This window comes from Amblyomma maculatum, chromosome 10 (genome assembly GCF_055883805.1).
Source record: "Amblyomma maculatum isolate TAMU_Amacu chromosome 10, ASM5588380v1, whole genome shotgun sequence".
NCBI classification, from domain to species: Eukaryota; Metazoa; Arthropoda; class Arachnida; order Ixodida; family Ixodidae; genus Amblyomma; species Amblyomma maculatum.
The window spans coordinates 173,889,239-173,909,711 of NC_139353.1; the positions used below are offsets into that span (position 1 = coordinate 173,889,239).

Consider the following 20,473-nt stretch of genomic DNA (forward strand, 5'->3'; position numbering starts at 1 on the left):
AGGACCACACTCGGGAGGCAGAGCTTGCAGTCGGCGGCTGCTCTGGTGTACTGGGGTCTCCACCTTAGGGGTGCGTCCTGGGCTTGTAGGGGGCGTCCGGCTCATGAAAATCGTACCCGGCAGCTCCACCAGATGTCGCGTAAACAGCGACCTTTACAGTTGCGTCCGAGGTCCAAGGCGTGGCAAAGGTTCCACGAACAGCGTCAGAGTTCAGGCTCGAGGTTAGCACACTTCTTCCTCTCACACTTCTGCGCTTCTTTGTCGTCAACGCATGCTACAATATTCGGTCCGCAAGTGGTCATGATGCCCTAATAAAAGTTGCCTCTTCGTAGTGTATTGGTAATTCCCTACTTCAATTTTGGTAAGGATTACTTTAATTTCCTGTTACTGCCTAACCAAACACATGGCAGGAACTGCAGTTTGTAAGCCTCCTTCAGCAGAACATAATGCGCGGCTCAAACACGTAATCCATAAGTGAAAACTTGAAAGCAGTTGTGCGGCAGCCCAGCTGTGGGTGATTACCTGCAACGGTACTGTTTCTACGATTACTGCCTGCGGATTCCTAATGAACGTGATACAGGTTAATTAACCACTTCGGATGAAGTGTGAGATATGCATTATTTATACATGAGATAGAACATATAGAAGATATTAGCAGTATTTGATTCTTACTTCGTATTAAAACGGGAGCTTAGCGTTGTATTGTATAATTAGGGGGAAATTTATTAAATGAGAAATGCGAGAATGACAGATTTCCTAAATTCTAATATACCTAGATTGTTTACTTGCAGACCTTTCACCGAAAACATGTCAAATATTTGATCATCATCTACAGGGGCAGTAAAACAAATTCACTTCTTCAACAGAGAAAAATGCGAGTATCTAACTGTTTGCGATATGTGCCCTAGACTGGTTGATCAATATCCCCTTAAGAAGCATTTTCTTACTGTTAGCGCGTCAAGAAGAGACGAAGAAAGCTTTATAGAATTGTTTTCTGGTAGGCAAAGCATTTATTTTACATACTTCTGCTTATGAAAAGTCTAAGTCACTAAGAATTAGAGCGTTCTTCCGGTGGAAATATATTTCAGCGCTCATTCCCTAGGGTATGATCGTTATGCTTCATTTTCTGTACTGTTACAAAGCGTGAGAACAGAATACCTTTATTTTTGCCAGCATAGCACAAAACATGTGTGTTGTTTTATAATTATCAGTAGCCGTGAGGTATTGGTTTCGGCATTCGGTATGTAAGAATGGTCAATGTTTTAATCAAGCTCATGCCAGAAGAAAAATAAGCAAACAACGAGTAAATGAACCACTAAATACAAGAACGATCCCTTGCACCCTAGCTTTAAGAGTTACTCATACTCATCTTGCGTTCTTGTGAACATAGGCCGCGGTAATGGCATTAGGTACACACCAAACAGCAGAAGGTTCTATGACCGGTCGTATGATTTGCACTCACTCCTACGTTTGGCGTCATAGCTGCCAGCTGTATTTTTTCTGTGTTTGGATAATTATTTACCTTACTCTTTAACGATATGTAGACAATGAGCCGAGAGAGAGAGAGAGAGCAGAACTTTTTATTGATTCCAGCAGATGAAGAGGCTCCGGCCCTCCGTCGCTTGGGATGGATGGCGGGTGCCCCGCCTCAGACGCAGGCCGGCAGACGTTGTTGGCCGGCGGCGTCCCAGGCCAGCTGGATGGCGGCTAGCTGGAGCTCAGGGTCCGAGCAGCGCAGCATGGTCTCCCAGAGTTGCGGCGTCAGATTTAGACCCCTCCCGGGAGAAAAGGGGCAGTCCCAGAAGATGTGTTCGAGGGTCCCTCTCGAGTCACAGTTTGCACACAATTCAGATCTTTCTCCTGGGAGCATATGGCTCACCAGGAGCGGGTGCGGAAATGTCCCAGTCTGAAGGCGACGCCAGGCGACGGCCTGCCTGAAATTTAGGGTAGGGGCTGGCGCAGCAGCCACCTGTCTACTGAGTCTATAATGCGGCAGAATTTCTGTGTAAGATTTGGCACAGTCTATGGTCCCCGCTCCAAGTCCGCCCTCTCTGCCACCGGCTCGGTGGTAGAGCCCTCGAGCCATGGCATGGGCGGATTCGTTGCCGGGAACGCCAGTGTGCGATGGAGTCCAAATCAGCTGTATAGTTCTCGAGATTGGTGATTGCTGTAATATTCGAATTGCCTGGGGAGCAATAAACCCACGACTGTAATTTTGTATGGCAGTTTTGCTGTCGCAGATCACGAAACGCGCCTTTGTCTGGGCGCAGGCTAGAGCTACAGCCACTTCCTCAGCTGCCTCAGGAGATCTAGTTTTCAGGGTGACCGCGGTGATCGGTCTACCCGACCCATTCGATACCTCTGCAACCATAAAGGAGCTCGCCCCTCCGGCAGCATCTACAAAGGCTACTTCCTCCGGCGGCAAGCGGCTAAATTTCCTACTGAGCATTTGAGCTCTTTTTTCCCGACGCTCCGTATGGTGTTCGGGATGCATGTTTTTTGGCAGCGGAGGTATCCATAGCCTGTCCCGTACAGCCATGTCTATTTCAGATTTTGTCTGAGCGCCTCCCCAAGTGTCGATGCCCAGTTTTTCTAGAATGGATCTGCCTGCGGCGGTTAGGCGGAGCCGTTCTACCTGTGAAGTGCGTACCGCTTCCGCGATTTCATCCCATGTGTTATGGATGCCCAGTTGCAGGAGGCTAGCGGTGGAAGTACAGCGCGGGAGTCCAAGGGCTCTTTTAATACTTGTGCGGATGAGGCTCTCTAATTTCTGTCGTTCTGCTGCCTTAAGGGGTAAGTATGGCGTAGAATAGCTGATTCGACTAATGATAAATGCCTGGATTACGCGCAGAAGATTTTTTTCCTTTAGTCCTCTGCCTTTACTCGAAACTCGGCGGATGAGGCTAACTGTTTGAGATACATGCCGCTCAAGCTTTTTAATAGTTTCTCCGTTCTAGCCGTTATCTTGGAGAAGGAGACCTAATATACGGATCTGCGATACCTGGGGAACTTGATGTCCTTGTACCGAAATCTGTATATCCACTTTACGCTCTTTCCGCAGGCACCGTGGATTGTAATTAAGAATTCTGATTTTTCCGGCGAGCATGTAAGTCCACATTTTGCTACAAACCGCATGATCGTGTCCACCGCCTCTTGTAGCGTGTGTTCAATTACGGCATCGCTACCCCGGCTGATCCATAGTGTAATGTCGTCAGCATAAATACTAAAATTTAAATGAGGGTAACGTCGTAGTTGTTCTGGTAATTTTGCCATTGCTATGTTGAAGAGAAGAGGCGAGAGTACCGAACCCTGAGGAGTACCCCTACTGCCCAGAGGGAAAAGTGACGATGTGCTATCGCGAAATTTAAAGCGGGCACTACGCCCACTCAAAAAGTTTTTGATGTTGTTATACGTTGTTGTCCCTACATTCAATGCTGATAGGCCGTCCATGACTCCCTGGTGTGAGATATTATCAAATGCCTTCTTTAGATCGAGGCCAAGGATGGCCTTAGTATCTTTACTCTTGGACCGGATAATGTCATGCCTCTGAAGTGCCAACATTATCGCAAGAAATATGAAGTTTGTGAATCGTGCGGGAGACTTGGACACCGTTCAGATGTCTGCCCGGACCCCGACAACATAAGATGCAGGGGGTGCGGCATGGAGCTCCCACCACAGGAGCATCGCTGTGAGCCAAAGTGCATGCTCTGTGGAAAAGCCCATATTCTCGGAGACAAGAAGTGCAAGGAAATGTATCGCACCCCGCATCACGTTAAGAAGGAGGCATGGGACAAGCTGACTCAACAGCAACAGCAGCAACATCAACAGCCGCAAGCTCAAGACCAACCCCCAACGGGTCGGCGCAGCAGATCAAAGAGCAAGCAAGGGCGAGAGTTCAAGGTCAGGGACGAATCCTTTCCCCGGCTAGACGGCAACAAGACGGAACTGGTGGAATGTTCCAGCTCACGGGACCCGGCGGACGCCTGGCGGCGGAGCGGCAGCCAGGAGAAGCAGGGGGTGAGTTTCGCAGATATGGTCTCCCAGAAGGAATTGTCAAAACTAAGAGATGAAAATAGACAGCTTAGAAGCATGCTACAAAATCTTAATGGGGTAGTAGATTCCCTTCGAGGTCAAATTCAAAATCTGCAACAGCAGGGGCAGTCCAGATCTGGCACAGCCGCTAATCTGAATATCAGGCCCAATACGCAGAACGCTAAAGAGGATAGCATGATCACTGACACGGCAAGCCCTCCACCTGTAAAACGGAAGGTACGCGAGGATCCCTCCGAAGAAAAATCAGTAGAAGAAAGGGTGACCCGAATTGAGGGGGCGCTAGATTCGATGGCCGCCTCCCTAAATCAAATCACCTCCCAACTCCAGATGCTTGTGGGGGCAGTGCAAAAACAAGCTGAGGAGTCTCAAGTACTCCAGAACGAGCTGCTAGGCATCAACGCCTGGCAGCAGAACATCGAACAGACCCTTGCGAGTAAACATGGCTCGCAAGGCTAAGTATGAGATATGGCAGTGGAACTGTCGCGGATTCCGAAGGAAACGGCTGGTGCTGCAGCTGTTCCTCGCAACGATAGAACATGCGCCTCTCGCATTAGCACTTCAGGAAACCGGGGGCCCGGCTAAACTTTCGGGATACCAAGCATTCCACAGCGATAAGGGGGAGCGGGCGGCAGTGACAACTTTAGTTAAAAGAAATATGGCAGCAGTACAACACGACCTCGCATCGCCAGAGATAGAAAGTGTTTTTGTGGAGATTATCCTGGGAACCAGTCCTAGGGCCAGTATCTTCCTCCTCAATATTTACAGCTCACCGAGGCAGCGCAAGGCCAGATTCAGGACTTTGCTCCGGAAAGCAGAGCAAGTCACCGGGGAACATCAGTTAGTGATTATGGGTGATTTCAATGCAAGACACCCTGCGTGGGGATACTGTACACCTTGCCCTAAAGGGAGGCAGTTGTGGGAGGATATACAAGACCTAGGGTACACTATACATACAGATCCTACCTGTCCGACACGAATTGGGAACAGTGTTAGCGTCGACACATCCCCCGACCTCACACTATCTAGGCGCACCCTCAGTCCCCAGTGGAACAACACGGACATGAACTTCGGTAGCGATCACTACATAATCGCGCTTAAACTTGGGGGTGGCCCCGGCCCCAAACGTCGTGCAAAGCCGGCGATAGTGGAATGGGACAAATTTCGGGACAACAGGACAGGCGACAATGAAGGAAAAATAACCGACCTCGACACGTGGGTTGCACAACTAAAGTCCGACGTCAAGGCAGCAACTAAATATCTCGATGACGCTAACGCTCCGGATTTAGTGGATAGTCGTCTTCTCCGCATGTGGGAGGCAAAGGAACGAATGGAAAGGAGACTTAAGGGGCAGCGGTGGAATCGTAACCTAAGGCGCAAGATAGCTCGGCATAATAAGGCCATTGAAGATTACGCTTTCACGCTATGCGAGCAAAACTGGGGGGATCGATGCGAACACATGGAGAATAATATGAGCATGCCTAAGACCTGGGGAGTTCTTCGTCACCTTCTGGACCCTGAGAGCTCGAAAGCTCAAGTAAGCACTAACCTCATGAAGATTAGACACTCCTTTCCAGGAGATGACGAGAAGTTCTTTCTACAGTTGTAAGACTTGTATGTTAGCGATACAAGCAGGATGCCCCTTCCCGATTACTTAGGGGACGCCAATGATGAGCTTGATGCCCCTATTAGCACGGCAGAAGTAAGAGCAGAGATTTTTCGGCTTAGAACCAACAATGAGCCGAAATATTAGACATTAAAGAGGCCAGTGCTTTTCGTCACTGTACTTCTGAGGAGTATTTCAAATTCGTCAAGAGGTCACATGTGCAGAATAAGTGAAATATCGAACATGTATTCACTAGCCTGAGATTAAATTTTACTTTTATTTTACCAGAAAACTGGCTGTTTTACATTTATAAATATTGAACCTTCCAAGCGTAGACCTTTTTGAAATACAGTTCTAAAAATGGCTTTGCTTTGGGCTTTTTCTATGAGCATAAAAAAGTCTGTTTTTCAAGAAGAGAACATGTTTACGACAGTGCCGGTGAATCGCTCCTCCAAACGCGTTCATGCAGCGCTCTTTGCTGTGCAATTACTGAAAGTGTCATATGCGGACTGAAAATTCAGCAGCGTACTTTCTGCGTTGTTCGTGTAATTCCCATGCCAAAAATGCATATTGAGTGTTTGTCGCTTCTTTTGAGGCCTGAGCTGCTTTTGTTGGCATTCCAAGGCGGGTTCTTAAAGTTTGTCATTGATAGCAATTAAAGCTAATTTCAAGCCTCTAATGGGCTGAGATCGGTGGAGGCTTAAGAAATATAGCGGCCACTTCCATTCGTGGGTTAGGCTTCTTTTGTGTGGACCGTGGAGACGTGTGAAAGGTACAAATAATTTGCTCTCTCGATAGACGGACTTGAATGAAGCCTGTATAGGCATAGCGTAGCAAAGAGCAGTGAATACGTCGGGATCAGAAGTTAGTTTCTCCAAACGTCTGCGCCGTTCCCCAGCAGCTGAACTCTCCTTGCCTTCCATATCGAGCGCGTCTAAGTTCACCGGCGTTCTGTACTTCGTTTACAGGAAAGGTAAAGAATATTTCGTATATTGGTGATAACAAATTTTTATCGCGAGCTAAGATGCGCGTACCCCGCCCCTCACCCCGATCTGCACCGGGCGCAAGCCACGACACTCAGACGCCTACAAACAAAGGCCATTCTTAGCCCCCTATCGATTATCGTTAATTACGAACGGAGAATACAATCCTGCATGCCGGCACTGCGGTGACGGGACGCAAGCCACTCAAGACCATTATACTGTGGGAATGCGCCAGCAATGCCCCTCCATCGACACTCTTGCCAGCTCCCTCAGCGGAGGAATGGGAAAAGCTGTTGGCCAGTCCAAGAACAACTACGCAAGTCGCCCTCGTCACGCGAGCTCAAGAGGTCGCCCCCGACTGGAGGCCACAAGGGTTCCCGCCCCCGCTCCGTTCAGGGTGAGGACAACCGCGTCGTCTGCTACGGCGTCCGCCATTGCGTAGCCCGTCACTCGGGTAGCGCGCTACAAGCACACGAATATACCACTAAATTTTCATCCGCAAAGGCGTTTCGCGCTGACAAATACCCTTGAAGAGGTGGCAGGCCATAATAATAGATCAGGGAGGCTCATTTTTTTGAAGGTATAGTTTTGCTCAACCTATGTTGCAAAGCGTTGTCCTATAAACGAGGCGTGTTTTTTTTTTTTTTGCTTCCAGGTAGGAAATGCTCACGTAGAAAGTACCAGACGTGAATCGCTGTGTTCTCGCGCCGCGCATGGCAGATAATCCTTATTGACATGGTGTGGACGTGTTCCCTGTAGCATAGGCGAACTCTAGATGTTACACATCCCCAAAGCAAACTGGCTGAATTCTTTAAATTTTTACTGAAGTGCCATTACGAAGCATCAAAGTGCTAATTTGAATTGTATGAATAAAAAAAATCTTAATAGATGTAAATACTGGCATTGACATCAGTGTTGGGGAATATACTTCAGCAGCTATTATCATGCTAGTTCCGGATACACCTGTAGTTTAAAAGAACAGGCGTACAGAGCAATGTTTTGAAAGCTTTTATTCGTTTAACAGATAGTGAGCCAGAAGGGGAAATGAGCTGAGTATAAAATGCAAATAATTACAGAAAAGAAAACAATATAAAATGTGTAGTATGACGAGAATCCCAAATTGACAAAAGCAGACAACATTGAAACACTATTCCTAAACCAAAATGGAGGAACATATAATGTGGCTATGTACAGAGAAAAACATGACACTTTCTGAGCTTATGGCAGGTTGACTACTGCACATGTCTTACTTGCATTTCCATTAATTGTTCTTGCCCCAATTTGACGAAGGTGTATGCGTAACCGCAGTCTCGCGTAGCTTGAAACGAGCATCTTCTGAACTGCTTCCTTGTGCTGTTCGCATGTTTCCAGATTGAATCGCAACATCTTGCTCAGATATGCTGTTATTGCCTGCACTGGCGATTTAATGGTGAGTGCGCTATCAGTCCAAGTGGTGACGCCGCGGAAATCCTCTTCGCAAGACTTTAGGGTGCTCATGACTGGACCGCTTGGATAGTGAAGGTTGTTCCCATCGCTAACATATTCCTTCAGCGCTGTTAAATATGCATGCTCACTGCTGTTGGATCCCAAGACTGCAGTCTTGCACTGTTTGCAGGAGTCAAACGCTTTGACAATGCTTTTGACAAGAAACCCACCAATGTGGAAAAGAATAGCTCAATCAGCTGATTGTAGCTCCTCAATGAAAAATATCTCTGCGTCGTCAATGCCTTCTACTTCTGCTTCAGCCTGCTCTTTCAGGCCTTTCAACAGCATGTCAACAAGATATTGGCCATCGTCGATTTCATAGTTTGTTGTCGTTGGTGTGTGCAAAAACTGGCTCACGCAAACAAGCTTCAATGTACACTTCATGTCGTAGGCATTCGGAACCGGTTTCCTGAGACGTACGACGGAAAATAGGTTTTCCAGGCAGTCCTAGAGTATTCTACTAGTAAAAAAAACTTGTAGCCTTCTCCCTTCAAAAGCGTGTCCTGGAGTCGAAGAACGACGGTTGTAGAAATCATGAGACCTGCTTGAGATGGCTTCCACTGAGGCGTGTTGCCTGCTTTCATACCTTGAATGGTATCAAGTGCCAACATAAGTGTGCTGAGAGCTGAATAGTATTTCTCCATGTTTTGAAGGCTTAGGGCCGTTGATGGGTGTCGTGAAGACATAATCGTGTACCATTTAGAAATTAGTTCCAGAAACCACGCGGTTGTCCCAGCTTCTGGGCCCAGAATTTGATGCCTCACCAGATACCGGATTGCGGATGGAGCCTCTCTGAAAAACTGTACAGCTACTCCTACTTTCATTTTAGTGAAGTGGCCGGCAGTAACATGCGCCTCTGAGAGCTCTGGAGCTACTTTAAGTTCTATGTCACTGTCATACTGTACTACAGCGCGTACATTATCTATTCTTACTTCGTTAGATGGCAAGCCATGTTCACATACAGTTGCATCACTTAAAGTAAACACAGATGAATTCAGAAGTTGTCCCCTGATATTTTTTAGAACATGTGCTGCATCTGCAGTAAAAAAAAGCTCCTTACCTTCCAGGCAAGGATGTGATATTGTGCAAACAGTATGAGAATTTCTGTGACTCGCAAATCCAAGCTCCCGCCACATCGCCCGGTTTGAAGCTACCATGTCCGAAGTCACGACCCGGATTCTCAGCGAAATGTCGGCACAAAGTTAACAATCTGCAGAACGCACTCCTTGAGGGTCAGGCCATCGACGTGGCTTCCAGTGAAATGATATGCAATTACTTGCTTCCATCTCTGGGTGAGGCCACCCACCATGAATACGAGGGCATGGTGTGCAGGCTCATCTGGCTTCAGTAGCAAAGTTTTTCCCCCATACACAACATCTCCAGCACGATCAAGTTCGTATCCCTCGGCGATCTCCATTTCATCAAGAAAAAGGGCACAGTCTTTCTCAACGTCTTCCATGCCTTCATCTTTAGCAAGTCGACCACCTCAGCTAGGATCCCCGGCGTAAACTTCAGACCCTGTAAGCGACGCGCAAGAGTTCTACTGGACGGAAGTGGGTACCCAAGTCTCCTAACTGTTTCATAACCTGAGGTTCCACATACAAATTTAATCTGAAGTGCTGGCCGGATTGTTTGTGGTGACAATGTGCTCCCCTGGTTACTGTTTCGTGAAAGTGCTTCCACTTGATCTTTGTTCAAGAACTTCATGCGCTTTCTAACATTTTCAAAGTTATTTTCCAGCTTATTCACTTTTTTTAAGGCCTTGAATGATTGTATTTGCCTTGCTGTGCGCTTCATGGAGCTGGTTATATTTTCTCGTCATATCTGCCAGTTGCTTATTTAACTCTGCGCAGGAGCTATTAGCAGATTGTTGGTCATGAACTCCAGTAGACAGCGCAGCAGGAGCCGAGCTTCGCGCGTTGTTTCTGTCACTTGGCGAAAGGCTCAGGCTGGCTGCTTTTGGGTTGCAGTCATGTCCTGGAGGTGGTTCATTGCTGCTTTTGAGGGACGTTGAAGCTGTTTCCTTGCGTTCAGGTGATGAGGCGGCAGCTGTTAGTGAATATTCATCTTCACATGGCGACAACCCTTCTTCACATGCCACGGATGACACAGGAGCTCGCATCCTTTCTTTCGGTGGCTTCCTCTACCGCGGCAAGGCTACAACAGCAAAAAAAATAATAATAATATTAGTAAAGTAAAAATAAATAAATAATAATAATAATGAACAAGTTGAAGGTGCAAATAAGAATGCCCGTTGCCGGAATTAGATTTAAGCCTGAAATTGCAAGCGCTAGCACATTAGTGCCGTTGACATTCGTCAAAATACGACAACGGCAAGCGTCCTTATGAATGCAACGCTGAGGTCAAAGTATTGTATGTAGTTACCGTTAAAGGGAAATACCGTTGGCACAGCATTTGGTTTCAACTTGTTCCAGCCGTCCGCCCGATTTTGTTCGAAGTTGTTCTCTTCAAAGTGGGCCAGCAGGCAATGTCAGAACCGAGACATAATGAGAGAAGCTTTTAATATAATATCGATATGGATCATCAACGCATATTTCTTTCAGTACTTGGTTCTCATGCAACATATTTAGCACCCTCGAAAGATTCCGGCGTTGTACAGTTTCATGATGCAGGCATAGAAAACTCATTCGTTACATGACAGCCTTTTTATTGCGTTTTAGTGCACAGGCTGCCAGGCGCCACACATTGCAGAGCACAAACGGACAGACTCCAATAGCGGTTACTACACGTGCACGGCAATAAGTTGTAGACAGGAAAAACGAAGGCACAATACTCACTTGGCATACGCACGATCCCTTTGTCGGCTGCCACATGTCGCGCTTGACTTTCGCAATCCACAGGAGCCTTCTTTTCGGTTCTGTTGGAAAATGAAACATTCTCCAACCATTTCTGGAGTGGTTCGTACACAACGGCACGCAGCAACCAGGCATTCTGCGCCGAAAACCACAGCCAGGCGGCCGCGCAAAGTTCACACGTGCTGCTTCCGTGGGGACTGGGCTATGCAATGGCGGACAGCGGCTACGAAAAGCGGTCGAGGCGGCGACAGCTCTTTCAAAGAATGTCCCCACCCTGAACGGAGCGGGGGCGAGAGAGAGCATCCAGGCCCCCTAGAGGCCACCCTAGACACGCCCCAGCCGGAAATTATTCCTTTCATTTTGTGGCAATAAAAGTTGTTACCACCACAGGAAAGGAAAGGCGCAGCATCTGCTTCGCGGAAGGCAAGAAGCGCCGCCAGGCAGCATTGAAGCGCACTCGTTGCCGCTTGCCTCACAGCTGCCGGCAGGTGGGTGATGTCACATTCTTGACGTCACGCTAATTGAGAGATTAACTATATTACTCTTTGATACTTTCAAATTGCATGCCAACCGCAGTATCTATCACTCCTGGAATCCCGCTGTCATCCTCACGGTAGACAGGCGAAATTATGAAGAGCGTTTCTCGACGCGGGCGGGATCAGAAGTTAATTTCTCAAGTCTTCTGCGCCGTTCGCCAGCAGCTAAACTTTCCTTGGCTTCCATGTCGAGTGCATCTAAGTTAAACGGCTTTCCATAATCTCTTTTAGAGGGCAGGAAAGGCGCAGCATCTGGCACTCGCGGAAGGCAAAAACCGCCGCCCGGCGGTATTCGAGCGCACTAGTTCCCGCTTGGTTCTCATAACTGACGGCAGATGGGTGACGTCACATCATTGACGTCACCCTAATAAGGGACTTAAGTATAGTATTCTAGTCTTCTGAACTTTCAAATTGCGCGCCAATCGCAGTACCTGTAACTCGCGCAATCCCGCTATCATCCTCACGGTAAACAAGCGGAACAATGAAGAGCGTTTCTCGACGTAAGCGGGATAAGAAGTTAATTTCTCCAGTCCTCGGCGCAATTTCCCAGCAACTAACCTCTCCTTGGCCTCCTTGTAGAGCACGTCTAAGTTCAAAGGAATTCTATAATTCTTTTACAGAACAGGAAAGGCGCAGCATTTCTCACTCGCGGAAGGCAAGAAACGGCGCCCGGCGGCGTTAGAGCCAAGGAGAATACATAAAACTTTGTCCTCATAACTGACTTTAGGTGGGTGACGTCACATCCCTAACGTCACCCTAATTGAGTGACCTAACTATTTTAGTCTTTGGTGCGTCGAAGTTGCGCGCCAATCGCAGTATCTGGGACTCGCAGCATCCGCTATCATTCTTACTGTAGACAAGCCGAATTATGAGGAGCGTTTCACATGATATGTAACTGCAAAGAGCAATTAAAGAAATACAAAGCTCGAGCCCTCAGCCAAGCGGAGTGGGAGGCAGAGCTGGCCGACAAGGATCTCTCTGAGCAGCGCAGCCGGCTCACCAGGGCCCGGGAGACAGCCATTTTATCATTGTATTCGTCCTCTCGAAGTGACAAAAAAAAACGAAAACGAACCACGGATTAGAGTGGGTGGTTTCCTCAAACCAGGCCAATGGTATCCTGGACAAAGGAAGCCACCCACGCTAATCCGTTAAAGAATAAAGTTTATTCTGTCTCTCTTTCTTCTCGGCGCGGGCGGGATCAGAAGTTAATTTCTCCCGTCCTCGTCGCCATTCGCAAGCAGCTAACTTTCCTTGGCTTCCACGTCTAGCGTATCTAAGCTCAACGGCATCAAAACGTTGCTGTGCCCGGCAGTTCTAAAACACTTTGATCCTACCTGTACAGGAAAATGCCTGCACTGTGCGTAGAAGTCTTCGGACATCTTCTACATGGTGTGGGCATGCCAGTAAACCCCGAACCTCGCCCCAACCCCAACCCCACCCGGGAGGACTGGGAGGCAGCCCTGCTAGGCTGCTCTGATCTGGCAAGCCAGAATGCCCTGGTTCACGGAGCCCGAGCCGCAGCGGTCGCCAATGGGCTCCTGTAACTAGGTGTCCCCCTAGTGTTTGCGTGAGGTTGCCCCGGCTACCTCAAGCTTCCTCCAAATAAAGTTTATCACACACACACACACACACACACACACACACACACACACACACACACACACACACACACACACACACACACACACACACACACACACACACACACACACACACACACACACACACACACACACACACACACACACACACACACACACACACACACACACACACACACACACACACACACACACACACACACACACACACACACACACACACACACGCACGCACACACACACACACACACACACACACACACACACACACACACACACACACACACACACACACACACACACACACACACACACACACACACACACACACACACACACACACACACACACACACACACACACACACACACACACACACACACACACACACACACACACACACACACACACACACACACACACACACACACGCACACACACACACACACACACACACGCACGCACGCACACACACACACACACACACGCACGCACACACACACACACACACACACACACACACACACACACATACACACACACACACACACACACACACACACACACACACACACACACACACACACACAGCGTTCTATAATTCTTTTACAGGATTGGAAAGGCGCAGCATCTGTCACTCGCGGAAGGCAAGAAGTGCCACCCGGTGACGTTGGAGCGAAGTCCTCATAGCTTGGTCCTCATAGCTTACGACAGATGGGTAACATCACTTTATTTGAGTGACTTACCTATTTTATTCATGGGTGTTTGAAGTTGAGCGCCAATCGCAGTATGTGTTGCGGTGCCGTGCACCGCATCCTGTATACTCATTTCAGAGTCGTAAATACTGGACTATCTCATTATGCGCGAAGCGTAGATAGCAAATAAACGCCGCAAAGAGAAAACATAACAGCGCCTTAGCAGGAACCAATCGCGCAGGAGGAATTCTCTCGAAGGTGATGGGGTATCAGGACGGTGATCAGTTTCTCCAACCAGAAAGGTTGGAGAGCGCAGATTGCTAGGTTTCTGACGTTATTTTAAAACTACGCGACAATATCGTGAAACGGAGCTCGCTAGAGCAGTCTTACGACAGCCTGATATATTTTTGTTCTGGGTGCAGCCTTAGCCTTAGAAAAAAAAAAAAAGGTCCAGTGTCGCAATGAACCCGGTGTCGCCGTTGTTGTTGTCATTGACCAAGCGACGCCATTAATCCACATTGAATGCAATAAATTAATGTAAAGAAATTACTCCGATTATATCGGGATCTAATAACGCTCGATACACCTCTCAGACAGACAACCCTTTCCATCCAGTGTTTGTGCACGGGGTGTACAGCAGGCTCGGCATGTTCAAATTGCATTTGCATTTTTGACATAGCAATAATCTCAAGGACCAATAATAAATCCTACTGGATGTCATCCAATAAATATACCGGCAAGAAACGTATGCCATATTGGTGTAGTGGGAGCTGTTTCAGTATTGTGCGCTGTAGTGAATCCCAGAAAAATATGGGGCAGCGGCATTACAGGAATACGTGTTCTATTGTATCGAGAGGCTTGTAAACAAAAGTTTGTTGTTCATGACAGGAATATACCCTTTTCATCAAGCCAGGTCCTAAGTGGAAGTGCGCCTGCATGCATTTGAAATAAGAATGTTTTAACAGATGTTAAAACTGGCGTTTTCTTTAACCTTTTTAACACATCCTGTCCTTGGCCTGGACGATGTGGAAAACGCTACATTGATACAGAAAGTATTGTATCAATGAGATTCTTTTAAATTTTTTTTTTATTAGCATTGCTCAGGTACTAGGGCAAAAATCGCACCTTCAGCCTCTTGTAAAAAAGGACAACTTCATGCAGATAACCTGACATTTCTCCATAGATTTCGCATGATGTCAAAACTAATTCTCGTAGCAGTCTGCGTAATCGTACTTGTATGACTGTGCGGAGAAACTGCTCCTTTTAATCTTGTAGATAAACGAAATTCGACACAAATTGCCACAGAAACAAGTGAAAGGCTTGATCAGACCAATACACGTCCGAATCACAATAGAGGTGAAGTGGCACGCCGAGGTATTGAATTGGAACAGTCCACCACCGCAACAGAGAATAATAGTTCTACTAATAATAGCACTACTGACCCCATGAGAGCCTCCTGCATGTCTGAGTGTTAGTCTACTAAAGTAGACACAGGGTAACAAAAATTACAGTTATAAACTGCAAAAAAATTCTAAAGAGAAATTATATTGAAACAAGAAGATCGGTGGGAAAGATATAGCTTTGCTTCATCAAGCAGAGCACTACGTTGAAGCTTTTCCTGTATGTTTGCGATACCATATCTTAAAACATAATTCTACGCATTTTTTGGAGGGGCGACTTATCATTTACTAAAGCGAAATTTGCAAAAGTAACTCCTTTTACATTTTTTTTTCTAAATGTCCTTGCACCCTACTCTAAATAAAGCTTGCTGATAAGTCCCGGGTTGGTAATTTTACTGCAAGAAAACGGTGACATATACTTGTTACAGATAGTCCCCTTGAATATAAGCCGGAACGTTACTTGAGCTCTCATTTTTTTTTTGGCTTGCTTCACTAATGCAACTCATTTACACAACCCATTTATATTTGAAAACCGTGCGTATACATTTCATTAACGCCAACTGCAGATATATGGCACGCCCTGAGTTCAGCATACATTTCTTTCACCAGGTTCACCAAATGGCAGGAAAAGAAGTACCGGTTGAAATTACATTCGCCCAGTTAATATGTTTTCTGAGTGTGCCTGCAGTGAAATACCTAGAATATATTTGCCTACCCCGAAAATTGTGATCGAGAATGCATGATGCGCTAGTGACGCATATGCCACATCAAAGTAACCTGCACTAAACACTGAGTGCTGCGTGAAATGATGAAGACACAGCGCAAAAAGAACGCAAAGAACGGAAAGGAAGACATAGACAAGCAGTATCAGAATCAGAATCAGAATTTATTGATTCAATGCAAAGAATGAATACAAATATTGGTAAGTACAGGAGGAGGTCCCAAAGCCAATGGCTGCACAGGGGACCTCCTGTTACAAGTATACAAAACAAAAATAATTAAGTGCAAACAACAGCGGATGAAAACTACCTGTTATATAATATAAATGTGGAACACGCAGAAATACATGATAGCGTAATATAAACAGAATATAAATTGAGAACATGTTATATAAATGCAAAACAGTGGAAAACAATTGTATGTGGCATAAGTATTTTTATCAATTAATAATTTTTTTTTATTTTTTTTTTTAGCCCGATAGCAGAAAAGTACGAAAATTACGCTTGAAGGCATGAATATTAGAAGATTGCTTAATTCTAAATGGTAATGAATTCCACAGAAATGAGCCAGAGAAATTAACTGTAGATTTGCCGTAATTAGTTCTGGGTTTTGGCAGTAAAATATTATTTTGGCATGAAAACCGAGTGAAGCTATGTCTCGGGAGCTGGGTACTATTAATTATTGAGATGGGAAGTGATCCATTCATGAATTTAAATACGAGGATGCCAATAGAATAATGAAACATGGATGAGACTTCAAGGATGTTATGAGCTTGCAGCAAGGGCGCAGCACTGCACAAATGGCTGTTAGAAGTAATGATGCGTATGGCTTGATTTTGTATGTGTTGTAGCGGAGCTATGTGTGTTCTGTATGTGTTTCCCCAAGACGAAATACAATAGTTCATATGGCTATGGATGAAAGCATAGTAGAGAGAAATGCGCGTATGTAAACTGAAGTAGTTTCGCACCTTGATGAGCACCCTTATGCCGTATGCTAATTTTTTTAAAAGGGAGGATATATGTCTGTTAAATTTTAAGTGACAGTCAAGATCTATGCCAAGGAACATCGCATGATCAGTGGCAAAGAGTATGTGAGAGTTAAGGAAAATATGTAAAGATGCAGGAATAGCCTTGAGAGGAGACGAAAAGATGACAAAGCTAGATTTGGATGCATTAATTGTAAGCATGTTATTTCGACACCAGGTTGCTATGTTTGCTGCATCGGTATTCAATTTGCGTGTTAAAGAATCTATGCACGAGTCAGATGCTAGTACGGTAGTATCATCAGCGTATAATATACATTCAGAAGATGTAAGGCACCAGGGAAGATCATTAATAAATAAAACAAAAAGAAGTGGTCCAAGGATGGAACCCTGAGGAACGCCAACATTAGTAGTCTTAGGTGTAGAGTAAGTATCAGATATGCAAACTGCTTGGATTCGGTTTAGTAGGTAGCTACGGATAAATGAAAGTGCAGGACCAGATACTCCAAGGGCATTTAATTTATCTAAAAGTATGTTGTGATTAATTGAGTCAAATGCCTTCGAAAGATCAATGAATAATGCGCCAGCTAATTGACCACGATCAATAATATCTTTAATCATATCAGTTAAAGAAATTAAGGCTAATTCAGTTGAAAAACCAGACCTGAAGCCGAACTGATTAGAAGATATGATGTTAAATTTTGTGAGGTATTTTGTCAGACGGACGACAAACAGCTTTTCAATTATTTTGCTAAAAAAGGAAAGAATAGCAATGGGACGATAGTTACTTGTTAGGCGCCTGTCACCTTTTTTGAAGACGGGTATTAGTTTGGCTTTTTTTAGTGCGCTAGGGAAGATACCGGTCTTGAAGATTAAGTTGACGATGTAAGAGAACACATTGCAAATCAGAGAAGATATTAGCTTGATATGGAAAGAATGGAAGTTGTCAAGGCCTGGGCTTGCATCTTTCTGATTCATAATGACAGTGCGCACCTCATCAGGAGAAACCGGGAAAAGGAAGAAACTATGAGGTAGACGGGGGTACATGTGAATGGGGTGAGTAACGTGAGGTTGATCGATGACAAATGAATCAATGAAAGCATTCGCAATGTCACTAGTATCACGATAAACATGTGTGTCTGTCTGGATTTCCTTTATAGGAGCCGTAGTAGGAGTTCTATTTAATAATGAATTGATCACTTTCCATTGTTTTTTAGAATCACTACCAGCTTGGTTTATTTCAGATTCATAATATTTTTTCTTCGCAGTTTTGAGTAGCCTGCCAAGTATATTGCTATAAGTTTTATATCGTGTCCGTAAATTAATATTAAATGGCTGCTTCTTAGTCTTTTTATACAGATTATCCTTTTTCCGTAGACATTTCAAGAGACCGGTAGTTAACCATGGGTTGTAAGGGTTGTGATACCTTTTTCTCCAATATGTCACTGTTGTAGATGATGTATCAAGAGCTTTAGCAAGTACAGCAGTGAATGCTTCGTAAGCAATTTCAGGGTCATCAATCGAAGTAATTGGTAGCCAATCTATGTTAGCAATTGTTTCATAAAATAGTGAGGAATTCAAGCGTTTCTTAGTAACCTGCACATGATTATCAACGGGGATAGATTTTATTCGTACAAAAATAGGGTGGTGATCTGTTAATTCAACTTCGACTACGCCAGCATCGGGGGAAGTAATTAAGTTAGAAAGCGCATGATCAATAAGTGAACTGTTTCCGTTATTAGGGCATCTTGTAGGTACTTTTAATAGGCATTCGAAGCCATGGCCATTAATGCAGTTGTTGTATTCATGATATGAAGGCGTTGAAGCATCTAGAAGGTTGATGTTAATGTCACCCATGATAATTACATTTTTTTGTTCCAGTGAAAGCTTATTTAAAATTTCTTCAAAAGCCAAGCAGAATTCACTAACAGATGATGAAGGAGATCGATATAAGCAACCGATGATAATGTTTCTTGAATCTTGTGACACAAACGACTTATCAAGCTCAATCCATACAGACTCACAATTAGTCGTGTTGATTGACAAGTCCGAACGTCTGAGGTAATGGAACTGAGATGATATAAAAATAGCAGCGCCACCATGGTTACTATCCCCTCGATGACAGTATTCGGCTGAGTAAGACGGAAAAGAGTGTAAGTATTGGTCGTGGGAGCTTAGCCATGTTTCACTGATACAGATAAGCGAAAAATTGTGATGAATCGATGATAGGAAATTAGAAATGTCATCGGAATGTTTGCGAAGGCTACGCGCATTGAAATGAATAAATGAACGGCATGGGACAGAAAGAAAGGCTTCAAGCTGAGAAGGTGAAAAGTAAGTCGTCGTTGCAAAAAAAAAAAAAAAAAAACCAAAAACAAAGAAATACGATTACTTATTATAAATGGGCAAGCTTATGAAAAGATGGAAAGATCAGATTCGCTGCAGATACGGAACACGTCACTGTCGTCGGTTTGGCGCGCTTTGATACGGCAATTGTCGGTCCACAGAAACTTCCACTTTTTTTCTTTCTTAAGCTTTAGGGCTTTTGCAAACAGTTTTTTGTTATCTGGCGAAAGATGATCATTAACAAAGACTGGGTTCTTGACTTCTCCTTGAAATCCAAGACTGCTAGTGTTCAGTCTGGCCTTTCGTGCCTTTCTCACAAACTCGCTTTTGTGTGACCGAGAGTAGAAACGGGCTACGATGTTTTGTTCGTTCGTTTTTGTTGGTACACGATGAACGATCTCTAGATCAGTGGCCAACACAGGACATTCAATTTTTTCGCCAATTGCCGACACGATGGCCGTGCAATCCTCGCTTTGTGTGTAAGGCACTCCCTTGATCTCAATGTTGTTGAGTCGGGAGTATTGCTCGAGATCAATTACTCTTTTTCGAAGAGCATCGTTCTCAGCTTTAAGCGCTTTATTAGAGGCGGCGAGATCAATCTGCCGGTCACGCACGTCTTCAACCAGTTTGTTGAATATCTGGAGGCTCGCCGTCATTCCCTCAACCTTTGTGTTAAGGCCACCGAAGTCGAGTCCCTCATCAGTCAATTTTTCCTTGATGTTCGTTATAAGCTCGTCAACAAGTTCATGCAACTTTTCATTGAACCTAGCTTCGAGGCTTTCGATTTGCTTAGCAAGCTCAGCATTCGTCGGCATTGTGATTAAAGCAGTCAGATTACAGATCACTGGACAAAATATTCAAAAATGCCTAAGCAGAGGAGCAGCAGCAGCAGCTGTGGTGAAATACCTAAATACACTAATATGACAAGAGGATGCCAACAGCACCAACCTGAGGAATGGATGAAGAATTAACAGTGTTCTTGCTTGACCACAGCCGCTGCTGCTATGAATCCGGAGCCATGTCGGCGGCGACTTTTATAAGGAACGCCGGCAGTCCGCGCAGACGCAGGAGGTCCCGTCCAAGCAGCCTTGACTGGCAGGAAGATATGAAGATGGCACGTAGGTGGACGGCACGTGCGGTAATATTCTGGACCACTGAAGAGGACAGCAGCCCAGCAGAAACCTGAGGAATGGATGAAGAATTAACAGTGTTCTTGCTTGACCACAGCCGCTGCTGCTATGAATCCGGAGCCA

At 45.4% G+C, this 20,473-nt stretch overlaps 1 protein-coding gene and 1 pseudogene across 1 annotated transcript; both read right to left on the reverse strand.

Moving 5' to 3' along the window:
- Positions 1–7,857: 7,857 nt before the first annotated feature.
- LOC146177960 (uncharacterized) lies at positions 7,858–11,076 on the reverse strand (annotated as a pseudogene).
- An 8,209-nt stretch (positions 11,077–19,285) lies between these two features.
- On the reverse strand, positions 19,286–20,035 carry LOC146177961 (uncharacterized). Its single transcript, XM_084581662.1, has one exon. It carries the CDS (start codon positions 20,033–20,035, stop codon positions 19,286–19,288), a length of 750 nt encoding a protein of 249 aa, XP_084437788.1.
- Between the last annotated feature and the right edge of the window lie 438 nt (positions 20,036–20,473).

Excerpts from the sequence above, each read along its gene's own strand:
- LOC146177961 (XM_084581662.1), bottom strand. The coding sequence starts at position 20,035 with ATGCCGACGAATGCTGAGCTTGCTAAGCAAATCGAAAGCCTCGAAGCT.